General features: G+C 42.6%; 1 protein-coding gene across 1 annotated transcript in view; it reads left to right on the forward strand.

Annotated features, from left to right (window-relative positions):
• Appl (amyloid-beta-like protein) overlaps positions 1-19,246 on the forward strand; it is a 135,325-nt gene that overhangs the window by 76,660 nt on the left and 39,419 nt on the right. The window contains exon 3 of the mRNA XM_080273556.1: positions 18,049-18,175. Within this exon, the coding sequence (XP_080129682.1) occupies positions 18,049-18,175 (127 nt within the window). The remainder of the gene's footprint in view (positions 1-18,048; positions 18,176-19,246) is intronic.

Below are 19,246 nucleotides of genomic sequence, written 5' to 3' on the forward strand. Positions count from 1 at the left end.
CCGGTATTTTTATTATTTTGGCATTTTATTTTTTGTTATTATTATTATTATTGTTATTATTATTATTATTATTGTTGTTGTTGATTTAAATATAAAGTATACATGTATAATATATATATATATATATATATATATATATATATATATATATATATATATATATATATATATATGAAAAAAGTATTTATTGGGAATGGAGAATTAAATGGGTAATAAAGAATATATGAAGAAAGGAGTTACGATAAATCAGGATTGAAGGAGGCAGGTAGAAATAAAAAGTGATGGTTAGTTATTTGAGAACAGTGATATTGTAAACTACGACCAGCGAAGAGATTGCCATAATAAAATAATCTGAATCGTCTGGGGTGAAATAAAATAAAATGTACACTACGTCATCATAGTGAAGGGGCTATAGTTTTTTTTTTTTTTTTTTTTTTTTCCCGGAATGGGTAGTAATGGTGACAGATAATGTGATAAATAACTTTGATAATTGTACGTGAAGCCCCTCTATTTTAGATGTACAAAGAAATAAAAGTGTACTTATTGTTTTGTTTGTTGAGATTGAGCTTGGATTTTGAGGGCTTGAGTGATACGTGAGGGGATTGTGTGGCTCATTTGGCGGGACATGGTGTTTGATAATTCTCTTTGTTTTATGTTTTTATCACTCCTCGATTATGCATCCCCTCCTTTATGTTGGACTTTGGGCTGATGATGATGATGATGATGGTGGTGGTGGTGAAGACTTAACCCTTCGAGACAGTGATTCTTTGTAAGTTAAATAAAACAGTGTAGAGCTAGTGAAAGTAAATAAACAATCTGTCATGGTAGTGAAGGAATAAGAAGTGACATTTTGATAATTGTGACACTGTAAAGATTAGACTACACTCGTCAGTAGTTACTTCCTACCCCTCACCCCCCTTCTCTCTCTCTCTCTCTCGTATGAATATATGCATGTGTAATTTTATATGTATTTATAATCTTGTATATGTTATGTGCACACTTAAACACTGCTATTTTTAACCACTTACACGTATATCTTATATTTTTTTGCGTGCACTAATTGATCTTGATGCTTAAGATTGTATGAATGGTTGCGTTCATGTTGCTGTTGCTGCTGCTAATGATGGTGGTGGTAGTTGTGGCGGTGGTGGTGGAGGTGGTTTGTTATTGATGGTAGTGTTGTTCTTGCTGGTGGTAATAACGTTTTTGTGGTGGTAGTAACGTTTTTGTGGTGGTAATAATGTTTTTCTCCGTCGCCATCCTAATTACTGTCGTCATTAGTAGTGTTTTTGTCGTTGGTGTCTTTCTCATCTGTTTTGTTCTGCGTACACAAAGCTTGGTTACTTCGTCCTCCACCTCGTCCTCGGTCTCCCCCTTCTCCCTTACTCTTCATTCTCGGTTTCCCTCTTCTCCGTCCTGCCACGTCATCCTCGACCTCCCTCATTTTACACCCTCTAATCTCGTTCTTGGCCCTCCTCCCTCCTCCTACCTCATCCTCTCCCCCCTCTTCTTCCCTCCACCTCATCCTCTCCCCCCTCTTCTTCCCTCCACCTCATCCTTGATCTCCGTAACCTCCGTGCACCTCATCCTCAGTCTCCCTCTCCCTCCACCCTTAAGTTAGATCAGTTTAGGTTGAATTGGGTCATGTGAATCGTGTTGTTAGATGAGGTCATGTCAGGTCAAGTGAAATGTGATGGGTTTGGCTAGGCTTGTGTAAGTTTTGAGTTTTGGTAGATTCGGTTAGATTACGAGAGACAGGTCTGCTTAGAGGTGAGTAGAGGAGATGAGATAAGTCTGGTAAATTGTGTTCAGTTAGTCCACAGTTCTTTTGACACGTTTGCGACTCGTAACTGTTAAAGCGAAATTAGGGACAGTACACCCCTTTCAACCCCTTACTTGGTTCGTTTATCATAATATCATTTGGTTTTGACTTTGGAGGTAGTGCAAAAACGCCATTGGTTGCGTCCGCTGCTCTGCCAGTAAAATCACTTTAATTCGCGTATGAGCATACTTTGATATTTTACTTTGACCGGTCCTACAACCAGAATTATATTTATTTATTTTTTATGTATTAGGTATGCTTGAGAAATCATAAAAGTCAAAGGGATAAAGAATATAAGGTTATAAATTTTGTACCCGTCTCGCTTCCTCGGCACGATCCTTTTTTTTTTTTTTTTTTTTTTTTTTTTTTTTTTTTTTTGACAGACCTATTATATTCAGCTGTTAGGAAGGAGGAGTTTGTGTTCGGGTTGATCCGGCTTTGAGCAGAAGTGTAAGAGAGAGAGAGAGAATCAGGGGAGTGAGTGGGAATTAACAAGCTGTTATTAATATGAGTGGGTGGAGAGGGGAGGGAGGGAAAAAATGACGAGGGGAAGAAGAGGGAGGGAAGAAAAAAAGGAGAGTGAGTACAAAGGATTTCAAAGGAAAACAAACAGCAACAGATTTGTTTGTTGATCCTCTCGCGGCTGTTTGGTGTAGGGGAGGTTATAACGAACAAAACAACTCAATAAGTTAAAGACAAGGATAGAAAAGCAGGAAGGCCCAGGGAAGAGGAGAGGTGGGAGGAAAGAATGTAGAGTAGGAGACCGTGATATTAGGAGAAATGGACAAGCGAGAGTGGAGTGAGGGGAAAAGGAAAAGAGAGAGGGAGAAGAAAAAGGGAAGAGATGAAGAGAAGTGAGAAAGAGAGGAGAGCTTGATACGAGGCGAGAGGTAGAGAAAGAGGAGGGAGGAGAAGGTGAAACTGGGAAGAGAGATGAGGTGAGGCGAGGAAGGAAACGAGAGGAGAGGAAAGGGAAGGAAATGAAAAGGAAGGAAGGTAAAACTGAAAGGAGAAATTTAGCATGAAAATAGGACAGGGGGTGAGGAAAGAGAAAAGAAACGATAAGGAAAAGGGAAAGGAAAGTGAAGAGAGGTGATGGAAGAGAAGAGGAAAGGAAGAAAGATCAAAGAGTAGCGAGGATCTATGAAAGCAGAATGGGATAAGGGTAAGGGAGGAGTGGAGGTGGGAGGATGAAAGAGGAGGAGGAGGGGAGGTGCAAGAGGGGGAGGAGGACCAAGGGTCGAGGGGGAAGAGGTGGGAGAAGTGTGTGTGCGTGTGCATTTACAAAGACTTCTTAGTGGCATTCCTTTAGTATGTGTAAACTGAAAAGAATGTAACTTACTATATGTTGTCACACGTTACAGTATTGTATTCCAGTATTGTAGTCGTACAGGATATCCACATTACTATAACAGATGCAGTAACTGTGATGATGTTGGTGGTGAGGATGATGATGTTAATTATGTTGGTGCATACAGTACAGCATTAGCTGCAAAAACAGTAATGATGGTGGTGATGATACAAATATCGATACTTGATGCTACTAATAATGATAATGTTACTAGTAGTAGTAGTAGTGGTGATTGTGGTAGATATTGCAGTACTGTCAGCCGTAACAGTAACAGCACTAACGAATATAACAGCAGCATCGCAACATTAACCATGAATGAAAGTATACTGATATTCCCTGCAGCAGTAACAGTAATTATAATAATAACTCTAACTTACACATTACACTTCTTAGGATGAAGCGGTGATTAAAGGGGATGAGTCAGCCAAGCACGGAGTTCCATCATTGCAGAAGGCACTGCCGCCCTTATTGTCATTGACATAAGGCTCAAAGTGGAGTGCAGGTTATTGATTTTTCACTCCACAAAGCACTATCGCCCTTAGTTGCACCGTCATAAGGCGCCATATTGTGTGAAAGTTATTAATATCTTTTATCCCTCACTTAACAAAGCCATATCACCTTAATTGTGTTCTAGTCATAAGGGTCAGAGTGAAATTAACATTATTTATCCGTGGTATTCCTTCGTCACCATTATCAGTGGTATTCCTTCGTCACCATTATCAGTGCTAGTCGTAAGGGTGAAGGTAGAATAAAAAATGATACCCATCACTGTCATTATCAGCCTTATCAGCACAGACCGTAAGGGCGATAGTAGACTGAATGTTACTGATGCTAATAATATTTATCCATCATACCAACATCACCCTTACCAACACAGACTCTAAGAGCAAAAGTGAACTGAAAATTATTGACGCCAAAAATCCATCACAGGCCCATAGCAACATGAGCCTTATAAATTTTTGTCTTAAAGGAGAAAATGGGAGTGAAAATGATCGATCCGAAATAACCCTCACTCTCGGTAGCAGAATCACCTTTATTGACTATAAGTGTAAGGGAGAAAATGGAAGTGAAAATTATTGGAACTAAATATCCATAACAGGCCATAATAATATCGCCCTTGGAAACTCTAAGCGTAAGGACGAAAATGGAGTGAAGTTTTGTTAAGTAATCCGTGTTTACTTAAGTCGGATTGACGTAGCTTAATGAATGTTAATGTGGTGTTTATTTTTGTTTCATTAGCAATATTGTTAATGCGGATATCCTAATTATCCTCGTGGTAATACAGTATATGAAAGGTTATCTAATCTGTAAAGGGCATTATGTTTCACTGCCCTTGTGTGTTTCTCAGTGTTTGCCTATATAATCTGTTTGTTTATATTTATGCCCCCTTATCTTTAGTCTTTTTCTATCTGTGTATCTGTCTGTCTGTTTACTTGTCTGTCACGCATTGTCAGATTTAAAAATGTAGAACAGGAATTTTTGGTGGGGATGCACATAACTTTAAAAAATGAGGAAGTTAATTTGGAGGATAACTTTTTAAACAGTAACGCAACACTACTCGCCGCATTGTGAAACGTGGCAGTGGTTATTTGGTTAATGTTATTTTATATTTATCTGAAATTGAAATAAGTTACGTCATGTCGTAAAAATACCCCCGCTAATACCAATACACAAGTCCTGTATGAGACAGCCCTAGCATGTATTCAGTATGGACGATGGGTGTTAGCGCCGAAGTGGTGACATGTAGAGGTGTATGGTATGTAGGAGGACTGCTCGGCCTTGATAGCAGGCTGTGAAGCCTATGCCCAGAGTCGGACACATAAAAAAAAAAAAAACTACCTACAGGCGTTTGGTGTAGCTACTTCAGAACTATGACGTACTTATTCCTTTTTAACCTTGAAGCTGGCAGATGATTCCATTTAGTTTAGGAGAGCGCTCAGGTATCGTAGGTATAACCCCTGAAGGTGGAAAAGGCTCTCTCAGAATGAATAAATCGTCTGGAGATAGCAAAAAGAAAACAGAAATGACGCCGTCGAGGTGATAGGGCTTATTTCTCATTACAACGCTCCAGTCCCTGTATACTTCCACGATTTCGCCATGTATTTTGTCTTTGTGTATTTACTTGCCATATTCTCCTTCCTGCTTGGCTTTCAGCGTCATCGTTCCCTAGGGTGTTAGTGAAATATTTATAAAAAATAATTAAAAAGGATAATGCAAAACTGTACGATGTGTTTTATAGCGTAGTGGTGTAGATGACAGTATTGCACTTGTTACTGCTGCTGTTATTATAAGTGTTGTCGTTAGTAGTGCCTAATTATTACCTTCAATTAGTGTCATGTATTTATCGTAATTAGGATGCTTTTAATACATGATCTCTTGTATTTATTTATTTTCTACATTTACGGTTATATATTCAGATAGGTAACTGTTTACGTAACCCTGTCAGGTGAGTGCAAGTCAGCCGCTACGGTACATCCATTCATCCATACATACAGCTTTATGAGTCGCCATTATAATTTTTTTTTTCTTGCAAATATCAGAGTTCTCTATAACCCCTCCCCGACTCTCCCTGCATTCACTCCTATATAATGTGTGATGGATTTTTCTCCAGGTGTCGCTATCACTAATTAAACCTGTCTTGATTTTTCTTTGTAGTGTGGTTGGTTACGTGAGCGACAGGGGGGTAGGGGAAAGAGGGGTGGAGAGGGAGGGGAGGAGAAAACAGAGAGAGAGAGAGCGAGAGAGGGATGATTGGTTTTATGGTTCAGTGTTGGCCATTTTACCATATGTTTCTGCTTCCATTGTCTCCTATTCCCTTTGCTTCCTTTCTTCGCTCTCTTTCTTACCTTTTTCTTTCCTTCCATTCCATTCATTCTCCTTTTTCTTACACTATACTTCCCTTTCCTTAATCCTTCCTCCCATCCTCTAATCCTCCATCCACATCCTTCCCTCTTCCCTTCCTTCTTTTTCCTTCCCCTGTCTTCCCTTCCCTTCCCACATCTCCTCTCCTTACCTCGTTCCTCCTCTCTCCTCGTTTATTCTTCCACACCCCTTCCTTTCCTTTCTTCATCATTCTGGCAAGATCACTGTGTTATTTTGTATGCACTTCTCTTGCAACTCATTCAGATTGCAGCTTCGTCTCAGAAACACCTCACTTTGCTTTTCCTGTAATCAGTTTCAGATGACAGCAATCACACCTCTTCCTATACTTTCTCTTTTCAGGTTTTCTCTTACCAACATATTTTAATCTTAGCTTGACTACATACAGTTTCTCTGCCAACTTCACACGTCCTTCGTAACGTGCATTGACAAGCCCTGTACTTTCAGACTCTTGATCTCTGTAGCGTTACTTTTACCAGCATTCTTTCAGATTACGTTGACCAGGTAGCTTAAACATTATCATAATCATCATTTTCATCATTAGTCTCTCTCTCTCTCTCTCTCTCTCTCTCTCTCTCTCACACACACACACACACACACACACACACACACACACACACACACACACACACACACGCGCGCGCGCGCGTTTCGGCGTTTTGAAATATTTAGCCCTTCAGCGTTTTCCTCGCAGCTGTTCATGTCAGTTTGAAGTAATTAATGAATTCCAATTTTTTCCTTCCTCATCCGAGTTCCTGCCATTTTGGAATCATTGAAATAAGTTTAGATTTTCCGTTTTTTCTCCATTAATATTATTTCTTATCTCAGTGAAAGTAATACATAGAATAAAGGAATAAGAAAAAGATTTATCATGTTGCAGTTGAACGTTTTTGCCATGAAAGGTGTAGTGTAATAAAATTAAGTCGTCTGATGGTGGTAAGAGTAAAAAATAATAAAGGATGTCATCTTGGGGAATGTTTTAGCTCCATAAATACGTTGACGTCTTTTTGTTTTTATTCATGTTACCTTCGTGCGGTTGTATGCAGTTCTGGAGAGCATCATTAAGCAGCAGGAGTTAACAAGAGCTTTTTTAACACCTTCACCACTCGAGTGTTCTGGAAAGCTGAATAAAATCGTTTCCGAGCGGCAAAGAAGGATATACGGGTGATGTCCTCTTACTGAAGGGGTTAAAGGAAGTAGTTTTTCATTGATGCATCCTTTCTAAACTTAACAAAATTGTGTGACAAGAGTAAACAGACGTCATTGTAGTGAAGGATTTAATGTCACCAGATTGGGCATGTCATGGTGATTTTGCAGTATATACATTAGTGTCAGAGATGCAAGGAAATTAAGACAGGATGACGCAGCGAAATACACACAGTAGTTGAAATAAGCGGTTGAAGAAAGTAAGCGATGATAGAGGGTAAAGCAGGGAGGTTAGCACGAAAAATAAGGAGAGATATGAGTGACGCAAACGAGGTAAAAAGAGTAAAACAACCGAGGAAGGATGATAGGCGTGTAAAAAGAAGAGAGAATCAGTTAGGAGAGAAACAACTGGGATGTTTGCTGACAAATTGAACATCATACTTAATGCATGGGAGGCGAAAGAGGTTCATAATGAGGCTTAGACGAGAGAGAGAGAGAGACATGACACACTTTTACGAAGGTTTGGAAGTCTAATTGACAGGGGCAAAATGCAAAAATGTCTTCAGGTTTTGTGATGTCACCGCCTCCTCGACGAAAGGTCACCACCTCACTGGATGACGTCAAGTGGTGGTAGTACAGAGAAAATAGAAAAGAGGTCCTGTTCCCCAGTGGGTGTGAGATGATAACCCAGTTCATTTCGAGACGGCCCCCTTAGGCTGTTTTATCTTTGCACCATAATCCCCATGACCAAAAATTTGAATGGGCAGGACCGGAGGACAACAAAAAGCAGTCCACAAAGTTTTCCATGTGGAGTCTGTAGGCGAGGATCTCCAGTGACTGTCCTGCCTTTCCTTTGTGGCCGCACCGAGTAGAAAGGTCTGTATTGCGGTGTATTATAGCACAAATTACGTACTTTGAGGCAGGATAAGCCCTCATGGTGTCACTGATATACCCCTCACTCGGTGGGTTGTTGTTCATGTTTTTGTGGGGGACATGACTGTGACAAAAAATTGTAAATGGTTATCAGTGTTTTGGATCCAAGACCAGCCTCGACCTAATTGTACAACTTATGTAAATAGTCGTGTGTGTGTGTGTGTGTGTGTGTGTGTGTGTGTGTGTGTGTGTGTGTGTGTGTGTGTGTGTGTGTGTGTGCGCTTGCGGTCGTGTAAATAGTTTGCACATGTAACATGAAGCCATTAAAAAAGGTACAATTTTTTAAAGGTATCATCATAATGCTTAACCGGGAAATTATGAGTAAAGTATTAGGTGATTATACGTAATATTTTATGGTCGACAAATAGTAGAGTTAATATAGGGTAAACACGTCATATTGTCGTCCACTGATTTCATTATTGTTTGTATTAACTTACTGTAGATAATTTACTAATTTATCGGTGCAAATAGCTTGTCGGAAGTCGTGGGTCGCCGAGGTTGCCTCATTCCAGAATGTGGGGCACAGCAAAGAAAAAAGTAAATTAATAAAAACAAGAAAACGCTAAATTATATATAGTCTTTTTAACGCCTTTATTTCGATGGTGGTCTAGGTCAACCGTTTGCTGGAGTTAAGAATTAAAAAAAAAAAAAGTCACTAGTCATACTGATGGTGTTAAAATCATGTGATGGTAGCAAGAAAAACAGCAGAGGATAAAGCGCTATCGTCCTTAAGGGGTTAAGAAAGTGCCTTGGTGCTGAAAAGGGTAAAGGGAAGTATGATGACCTGGAGAGCAACTGGCAACAGGTAGCTTTTATATCCAGGTAGCCCTTTGAGTGCTGGGTAAACAGAGGCTGAGGAATACACTGTCCAAAGGGCTGGTCGGCTAGAAGAATCATACCCTGGCTTGTACAGAAGGGGGCATGGATTGTATGGCCCTTGACTGCACGAGGGTCATTATGGTACACAGTCCATATTTGCTGAGTCCCAGTCTTGGCCTAGAATAGCTCTTGGGGGAGCTTAGGGAGCGTATGTTTTGACGTATGAGGGGTCCGCTGCGATAAATACAGGACAGTTTTCTCGTCGGCTTAGATTTCATAACACTTCTCCCTTCGCGATTTACTTTGTACAGCTCCTTAATATCTTCCTCTATGTTACTAATGCAGTGTTGGTATTAAAAAGATAAAAATAACGATATTTAATTGCGCAGTAAGTACGAGACTGTCAAGGTGTATATTCTATTTCTGTACCGGTTTATGATGTGATTTTTTTTGTATGTAATTTGTTAAGTCTTTACACACACACACACACACACACACACACACACACACACACACACACATAAACTATATATACAGAGAGAGAGAGAGAGAGAGAGAGAGTCCTGAGGTACAACAACGAGAATAAATCGGTAAGGAAGAGGTGGTAGAAAGCCTCCATAAGCTGAGGAGAATACGGGTGGCAGTGGGGATGGGGTGGGTGTATTGAGGTGACGGAAGAAATACGGCTGATGGTGGCAATAAGGGCGGATTGAGGCGACACTGTGTTGGTGTTAGGGATTGGGACGGGGTGTTGGGAGATGGGGGGATGAGTGAGAAGGTAATGGGGGGCGGGAGGAGAGTGAGAAAAGGGATAATGGGGGTAGAAGTAAGAAGGAAATGCTGAAAGGGGGAGGGAGTGCAAAGAGGGCAGGAGGACGAGCTGTAACGGGAGGAAAGTGAAAGTAATGGTCATACAGGGAAAGAAGAAGTGGGGAAAGGGGTGGAGATCCAAAAGGGGATGGAGGAGAGGGAAGAATGGTCAGAAAGGGAAGGATGGAGGAATGATATAAACGAAGGCAAGAGATATAGGAAAGAAAAAGGAGAATAGAAAGGGTTACAGGAGGGGAGAGGAGGAGTGGTTGAAGAGGTAGGAGGGAGATTTAGCATAGAGGAAGCGGTGCAGGAGAGAGAGAGAGAGGATGAAATAAGTGGGGTTAAGTAGAGAAGGAAGGAGATGCAAACAGAGGGCGAGAGGGGAGATGGAATGAGAAAGAAGGGGAGTAGGAAGGAAAATTATCGGAGAAGGTAACCTCTGCAAGGAAGTGGGGAGGAGTCATGAGGGATATATATATATATATATATATATATAGAGAGAGAGAGAGAGAGAGAGAGAGGGGGGGGAGGGGGGAAAGGAGGCAGGAGGTCTGGTTACAGAGGGAAGAATGGAGGCAAGAGTGAGTGTGGTAGGATGTGGAAGAGAAGGAGGGAAAGGAAGATCGGAGTTGAAGAAGGAAGAAAAGAGGAAATTGTGACAAAAAGGAAGGGGAGGGGGCATAAAAGGAGGATGGATTCAGTAGTTTTGGAATAGAGAAAGTATTTATGAATGGGGAGGATATGGAAAGAAAACAGTGGAGAGGAGTAAGGAAGAAAAAAAGTAGAGGATGTGGCTGGATGAGGAAGAAGGATGGAAGAGAGGAGGGCTAAGCAAAAGATATAGAGACAAGAGCAAGTGTATGGAATGGAGGAAGTAATAATGAGATAGGAAGGATATGGAAGGGATAAAGATACGGTAAGGTGAGGGAGAGAATGTGAGGTGGCCAAGGGCGTGGCGAGGAGAGGGGGAGGGATAGGGAGAGAAGGAGGGAGGTAGGGTCATTGTGTGGGAGGGAAGGTGTGCCTAGGAATGTTGTATGGGAAGAAGAAAGGGGAAGGGCGGATTAGTATGTATGGAGTTACACTAGCTCCAGAAAGTATCTGTGTATACTCTAGTGTGAACATTTTGATACCAGTGACAATAGGTAATGGGATGTGTCAGTTGTTCCGGCCGCATGTTGGCAGCCCTGTACTCCTGCTGGGTTGTCAGCGTTTGTGTTTGGACATATATATTTTCGTACTTATTCCACACATTTATAATTACACAAATATCTTTATAAAAGCACCCACATATTAACCAACCTTCCCGACATTTCACAAGTTGAACGTATCTTTTCGGTTGTCGTCGATCACACCCTGCACCGATACTTTCTGGAGCTAGTGTACGTACCTACGTAGTCAGATGCTAAGCAGAAGCAAGGAAATGGTAGGTAGGTAGGTAAGTAAGTAGGTCGATAGTAAATAAGGGATGGAGGAAGGAGAATAAAAGCAAAGGGTGGATAGGTAGGTATGTGGTAAATAGGGGGAATACATAAGGCTCGGAAAAAGCAGGTAGATATGAAATAGAGAGAAAAAATAGGATTAAGAATGACAGGGAAAGGAAGGTGGTTAGCTTGGTAGGTAGGTGCGATACGGTAGTTAAAAGGTAAGTAAATACGGTAGTTAAAAGGTAAGTAAACAAGGAAGGAAGGGATAGGGTATAGAATGGATTTTTTTTTTTTTCCTCCACCGTCGAGGGACAAGGAAAACCTACAAAGGCATGTAATAGGCAGTGAAGGGAGGAAGGAAAGGTGAGAGAGGGTGGGAGGGGAAGGTGAGGAATGGAGGGAAAGGAAGGTGAGAGAGGAGTGGAAGGAAGTGAGTGAAGGAAAAGTAAGGTAGGGTGTAGGAGGGAGGGGAGGAAGGGTAGAGGAAGGAGAAAAAGGGAGGTGGAGAGGTAGAGGAGATGGGAAAGCCGGAGGGTACGGAGATGAGGTGATAGGAATATGAAAAGATTGAAATGTATTACAATAGTATGAACCGTGAAACAGATAAGCAGAGAAGTGGTGGAATGGGAAGAAAGGAGGGAGAGTTGGCGGAAGGAATGATGATGATGGAAGAAGTAAGGAAGGGAATCAGGAAAGGAGGTAGGAAAGCAGGGAGGGAGACGAAGAAAGAAAGAGAGAACACCGATAAAGAAGAATATATTAATGCTGAGGCGGAGACAAGGGAAGGAGGGAGGGAGAGAGAGGGAGGAAGGGAGATGTAGCTGAGTAATCTAAAACACAAACACGACCATAAATACACCCACCCCTCTCCTTCCAAGGCATCGGCGATATAAAAACAAGGTGTCATGAATAAGAAATTAACTTCTTCGGGGGGTAAAAACACACAGCCCACACCATGCACCTGTAGGCTACTGTGATAGTCTCCCCCACCCCCCACACACACACACACTGGCCATTGCAGCTCCTTCTGTCTCCATCTCTGTTTGTCCAATCCTTTCGATGTTCAGTCCTTTATTTGTCCAACCTCTTGTCTGTCTAACCCTGTCTCTGTCCAGTTCCTCTGTCCAACCGCGTCTCGGCACAGTTCCTTCTCTGTCCAGTCATTTCTGTGTTCATCCCCTGCTCCCTACCTACTGAAGCTTCCTCCCTCCCCCCCCAAAAAAAAAAAAAAAAAAAAAAATGAGGGTGTGGAGCTAAGGGAGTGTGCGGAGGAAAATAAGGGCGGAAAAGGGGAATGTGGAGTTAAGGGGGTGGATGTAGAATTAGGGGGGTGTGCGGAGGACAAGAAACATGGAAAGGAGGGAGGGTGTGGAGTAAAGGGGATGAATAGGGAGTGAGGTTGTGGAGTTGAGGGATGGTGGAGGGGAAGGGAGGGTGTGGAGTAAATGGATGGTTGAAAGGAAGTGAGGGTGTGGAGTAGAGAGATTACTGAAGGGAAGGAAGGGTATGGAGTTAAGGGGAGTGGATGGGGAAGAAGGTGTGCAGGGAGGGAGGGTGTGGAAATGATGGAAGGTGTAAATGTGTGTAGGAATGGGAGAGAGGTTGTGGAGTTTGGGAGTGTGTGGAAGGGAGGGCAGGTGTGGAGTAAGGGAGGATGAAAATAGGGGGAGGATATGGAGGAGTGAGGAGGATGTGTGTTGAAGGGTGTGGAAGAAAGAGGACGGTGTGGAAGTGTTGAAGGGTGTGGAAGAAAGAAGAGGGTGTGGAAGGGTTGAACGGTGTGAAGGAAAGAGGAGGGTATGGAAGGTTTGAAAGGTGTGGAGGAAAGAAGAGGGTGTGGAAGGGATGAAGGGTGTGGAGTAAAGGAAGGGAGGGTGTTCAGGAAAGAGGAGGTTGTGGAAGGGTGTAAAGGTGTGGAAGGTTTGAAGGGTGTGGTGGAAAGGGAAGAAGGGTGTGGAGGAAAGGGAGGGAGGGTGTGGAAGGGTTGAAGGGTGTGGAGGAAAGGGAAGGAGGGTGTGAAGGAAAGAGGAGGAGGATGTGGAGGGAAAAGGAGGGTGTGGAGGAAAGATGGGGATGTGAGGGTGTGGAAGAAAGAAGAGGATGTGGAGGAGGGAGTAGGGTGTGGAGAGGTGAGGAAAGAGGAGGGTGTGGAAGGATTGAAGGGTGTGGAGGAAAGGGAGAGTGGGTGTAGAGGAAAGAGGGGTTGTGTGGAAGGGTGTAAGGATGTGGAGGAAAGAGGAGGGTGTGAAAGGGTGTGAGGGTGTGGAGGGAAGGGAAGGGAGGAAGCTAGGTGAGGCACTCGACCAAAACAAATGGTTGCCATGCCAACCCATGGGTGACGTCACCATTGCCTCCACCCTCCTCCCTTCCCTCCCTCTTCGCACCCATCTCATCCCTCTCATTTTCTCTTTTTACTTTCCCTCTCCAACCAATTTCCATCTCCTCTTTTCCTCTTTGCTTCCTTTCGATTTGGCCCTCCTCGTCCCCCCGCTTTCCCTTTCCAGATTCACTTTTCTTTCTTCTTGAACCTTCCCACACCCATTCTTTTCCTCCCTTCCCCCTCGCCCCTTTGCCTTTACGCCCGTTCCATTTTCCCTTCCTTTTCTTTCCTTCCCTTGCGTTTCCCTTCCCCTTCCTATCCCTTCTCATCCCCTCCATTCCATTCCATTCCATTCCATTCCTTTCCTTTCCTCACCCTTCCTTCTCCTTCCTTCCTCTCCCCTTCACCTTTCTGTCCTCTCCCCTTCACCCTTCCTTCCTCTCCCCTTCACCCTTCCTTCCTCTCCCCTTCACCTTTCCTTCCCTTCCCTTCAGCCTTCCTTTCCCTTCCCTTCAGCCTTCCTTTCCCTTCCCTTCAGCCTTCCTTTCCCTTTCCTCTATTTCCGCACCTTCCCTTCCCTTCCCTTCCCCTCCCCTCCCCTCCCCTCCCCTCCCTTTGATTCTGTCCTTGTGTGGAGGGTGTTAATTGACCAATGGAGTTGGAGGGATGGTTGAATGGATAACGGATGAAAGTGAGCATAGAGGATGGATGGATGGATCATGGGTAGGTTTGTGGATAGGGGACGAGATGGGTAGACGTAGATAAATGAGATGGAAGATTGGATGAATGAGAGGATGAATGGCTTGAGAGGGAAACACATAGATGGAAGGATGGATGGATGGATGACATTGGGTGAGAGGATGCTTGAATATATGGATAGATGGATGATCGGAGTTGTGACTAGACAGACATTTTTCATAGTAGATCAGACGTATGGCTGTGGGGATGGATGGAAGGATGGATGTGTTAATAGTAGATTGATTGCTTTGCTAGCTGGGTAGAAAGATTGATAGATAGACGGATGGATGGATAAAGTTACACTGATCGCTAAACTGGTGTGTGTGTGTGTGTGTGTGTGTGTGTGTGTGTGTGTGTGTGTGTGTGTGTGTGTGTGTGTGTAGAGAGAGAGAGAGCGAGAGAGGGAGGGAGAGAGGTGATACATGGCGCGGTCGATAAATGTGAATCCTGGTAGATAACCTTGGCGACTTGGAAGCTACTGAACAACTATTTGGCTTCTTAAGTTGCAGGTTTTTGTCTGTCTGTCTGTCTGTCTGTCTGTCTGTCTGTCTGTCTGTCTCTCTCATATATATATATATATATAGAGAGAGAGAGAGAGAGAGAGAGAGAGAGAGAGAGAGAGAGAAGAAAAAAAGGAATGACCATGAAAACTAAATAAAATGACGCATTACAGACATCATGAAAAGTTGCTTGCCAGTATGTTTGAAACGAAAGTATATATGTAACGAATGTATAATCCTAGCAGTGACGTACGGTTGTGACACCTGGAAACTGACCAAATCAATGGAAAATATAATAATTTGTTTTCAAAGAGGAATGGAAAGCCAGTGTCGGGAATATCTTTGACTGACATGATCATCTCTAGTGGGAGTAGACTAAAGTGAAGGACGTTGATATCATAGAGAACAGAAATGGAGGTGGGCAGGCCCTGTGGCAAGACTTAAGAAATAACCGTTGGAGCAGGAGGCTGACTGACTGGAATCCAAGAGATTGCAAGCTTAACAGCAGAAAAAGGCCAGAGAAGAGGTGGAAAGACGAGATTGAGAAGTTTGCAGGCAAAACATGGCAGAGATTGGCGCAGTCAAGGAATTCATGTAGAAGGTTGGGGGAGGCCTTTATTAATCATCAAACTTGTAGTGGCAGATGGTGATGATGATGATAATGTTATGTATCTCATGTCAGTTGTATTTGTTGATGAAATGAGACAGGATAATATGGGAGAGGAACAGTGAATGGTTGGGGAGGAGAAGGTAAGGAAAGGAAGGAAAAATGGAATAGAAGGGAAGGGGAGAGATGAAGCTGGGGAAGGAACAAGGATGAAAGAAAGAGGGAGTGGATGAAAGGGGAAGTGAGAAGCATGGTATCGGTAAAGGAGGTAATGGGGAGTAAAGTGGAAAATGTGAGGGAAGGGAAGAGGGAGGAAGGTAAGGAAATGGGAGGGGAGGGGAGAGAAGGAGAGGAGAGGAGGGGAAAGGGGGATAAAGGGAGTTAAGAGGGAGGGGAGGGGAAAGGGGGATAAAGGGAGAGTTAAGGGGGAGGGGAGGGGAGGGTAAAGAGAGCAAGGTAGGGAGGGGAAGGGGAAGGTAGGGAGAGGAATGGTGGGGAGTGGGCTGAGAAACCTTATCGTGGGAAGGGAATAGAGAATAACAAGTTTGACCTGTACTGCCTCGTTTAGCTGAGAGAGAGAGAGAGAGAGAGAAGGAAGGAAGTAGAGTGTATAAAAGGTTAATACTGAAGGAGTGAGTATGTGAAGGAGGAAGGGATGTTTTGAAGGGTGGAGGGTCTGGAGTGTGTTTGAAAAGATGGACAGTTGAATACCACATTATAGGACAGCTATGAAGGGTACGGTCATTTATGTGCACCCTGTTTACGGTACTGTATATTAGAGGAAGGAGAAAGAAAGAAAGAATGGAGGAGAGAGCAGCATGAAACATGGGAAAGGAGGAGGGAGAGAAGGGAATAATAGGGAAAAGTGAAAAATTCAAGAGTATACCGGGAAGAGGCTGAAAGTGGATAAAAGCCAGAGAGTATATGGAGTACAGTATAACATATCAGCAACACTGGGGTGAAGTATAAAACCTGGAATAGACCTGATAGTGAATACTTCATATTAAGTGTAGGTTGTGATCCAGAGAATCATTATTTTCCACACAATATTTTTTGTAAATTGAGGGGAACTAGGAAGTTGGCTTTAACAATAACAGAGTATTGAATAGGAATTGTTGAATATTGTTTCTTGTTAAGTATTTACCGGTACTGAGTTAATCCCTTCACTACGATGACATTACAGGTTAGGAGACCTCCCCAGTAGTGAAGGAGTTTTGACATTAGAGAAGGTGTTACAGAAGGCTACATCCAACCTTCCAGTTCAAAGAGTATCTCCAGTGCAGATCTAAATCTTCTGAAGTTGGCAAGAAAAAAATTAAACATACTTCATTGGAGTGAAGAGAGTAAAAGAAAGGAAATATACCTGTATTGAGGACTTACTGTTGCTAATAATAAAATAAAGTTCAGTTTCCCACCAGATCTTCATACTCAAGGGCCTTAAATCCCCTCCCACCTCCGATAAAACCACAGAAACAAGCGCAGTGTTAGTTTCCCAGCATGCTTTATATATGGCTTGTATTTATATTTAGTTTATGCAGTAGAAGGTGAAAGGGGTCTTTTAGTGCAAGATATTAGGATGTCTTAAATTTACACAGTATTATCAGCGTTTGAGAATTTTATAGATATGGATGATGAGTAAAGGGAGGTGTGGCCAGTTTTTTGCAGAGCACTGATGATATTCAGCTTTTTTGTGTATTATTTGTCTTACTTGTTCTGCATCCTAACCCACTTCAGTAACAGGTGTTGATACAAGCTCCTTCGCAGCTTATCCTGCTAGGGACGTGGTGGCTTTGCTATTTGCAGGCTTACACATTTGGCCAAAACTCCCTCTCAGAGAGCTTCTCTCTCTCTCTCTCTCTCTCTCTCTCACACACACACACACACACACACACACACAATATTATTATTATTATTATTATTTTTTTTTATTTATTTTTTTTATTTTTTTTTTCTCCAGAGAAATTTATTCAGTTTAGGTGAGACTTTTCAAAAGATAGGGTTAGACCTAGCCTTCATTTGTTCTCCTACTACTGTATACCCTGACCATGTTATATAAGTTGCGTGAGGCAGCAGAACCTTACATCATCAAAGTGTGATTGTCATGTCATTCCACAAATATGAATTCCACTGGTTGCACTTTCTAATTTTGCCATTTCCACAAATGTTCGGTACTCCCTGTCCTGTCACCCCAAATGTAATATCTTTCTGTTGTACCCACTAATTGTGATGTCTCCCAACTATCCCCACTATTTCTAATGTCCCACAAATTTTCAGTACTCCCTGTCCTGTCACCAAAAATGTGATAATCTTTCTGTTGTACTCAGTAATTGTGATGTCTCCCTACTATCCCCTCTATTTCTAATGTCCCCTTGTTACCCCACTGGTTCTTATGTCTTCCTGTTACGTCAGTAATGCTAATATTCTGTTATGCCTGTAGTTCTGATAACCTGTCACCCCTTTAATCTTGATGTCCTCATGTTACCCCACTAATTCCCATGTCACCCCACTCTCCCATTAATATACAGTAGTACTTTGTTGATCTTCCTCTGCCATCCCCACACATTTTGTTCCCTACTATTCCACCAGTTTTTATTTCCCCCCGTTTGCTGTACTAATTCTTCCCAGTACCCTACAATCTCACTAACTCTGCCGTGTCCTCAGTGTCACTGATGTTTCTGTGTTTTGCTGACAGGTGTACCCAGAGCGAGACATCACCAACATCGTGGAATCATCACACTATTACAAGGTGCCCAACTTCTGCCGGGTCGGACATGCCAAGTGCAAAGCCTCTGCATGGGTCAAACCATACCGTTGTCTTGGTGAGTGGATGAATGGGAATTGTAAGAGTAGGATTTTAAGGGTTAGAAGCTAAGGACAAAACAGGAAAAGAGGAGGAAGGAAGGAGAAAAAGAAATCGATGACAGGCAGACAGAGAGAGGAGTAACGAGAGGACAAAGAGGGAAAGTAGAGAGTGAGAGAGAGGAAAAATAGGGTCAGTAGTGAGAAAGAGTCAGAGGAAAGTTTAAAGGAGAAAGGAAGGTGGAATAGAGAGGAAAGTAGAAAGTAATGAGAAAGAGGGAAATCAATAGTAAAAGAGAGGGAATGTAAGAGCAAGAAAAAAGATTGGATGAGAAAAGGAGGGAGGAGGAGAAAGAAGGCAATAGCTTGGTCTGACAGGAGTATGATCTCAACGCGCCCACCTTGGATGTTGTGCATCATCTGAAAAATCCAATCAGCAGGTATGTTTGCGAGGCTCCCTGCTTCATAACATACGGCATATGAATCACAGTTATTCATAACCACCTGCCAAATCCCCACCCTGGAAATGTGTTTTGGTGGCTGTGGTAATATGGTGTGGGGATTGTGCATGTTGAGAGTCTGTGATACATGATGTTATATATGTATTGGTACAACTGTGTCCTGTTAGAATATATTGTGTGAGGTGGTTGAGTGGTGTGAGAAAATATCCTAAGAGATGAATAAGTGTATTGATGTGTGTGGTGAGAATGTGGATAATGTATTTAGGCAAAAACAGATGGTTTGTTTGTTGAGAGTATTGTGCATTACTGTTAGTGAGTACGTGTTGTGTGTGACAGCCCCTTCAGCCAGACGATATAAATTTTATATCCATCTTGCTATCTTCAGCCTATTTTTTTTCATCAAAAGTGAGACTTTTTGAATGGTAGGGCTTCAGTGTTATCTTCATTAGGTCTGTCTCTGTATTTATTGCCAGATGCCTTAATTCCGTAAGGATTGGCTACAAACAAATAGCCTCCATGCCACCCTGCCTCATGCCATTCACTGCCCTCCCCCCAGCTCACACCCCTCTCTTACATGCCTCTCCACTCCATCCCTTCATCTTATCCTAGACCTCCCCCTCCCTCTCCCCA

The sequence above is a fragment of the Coenobita brevimanus genome, chromosome 55 (assembly GCF_032717465.1).
Source record: "Coenobita brevimanus isolate Jiangsu-jjx chromosome 55, ASM3271746v2, whole genome shotgun sequence".
Lineage (NCBI taxonomy): Eukaryota > Metazoa > Arthropoda > Malacostraca > Decapoda > Coenobitidae > Coenobita > Coenobita brevimanus.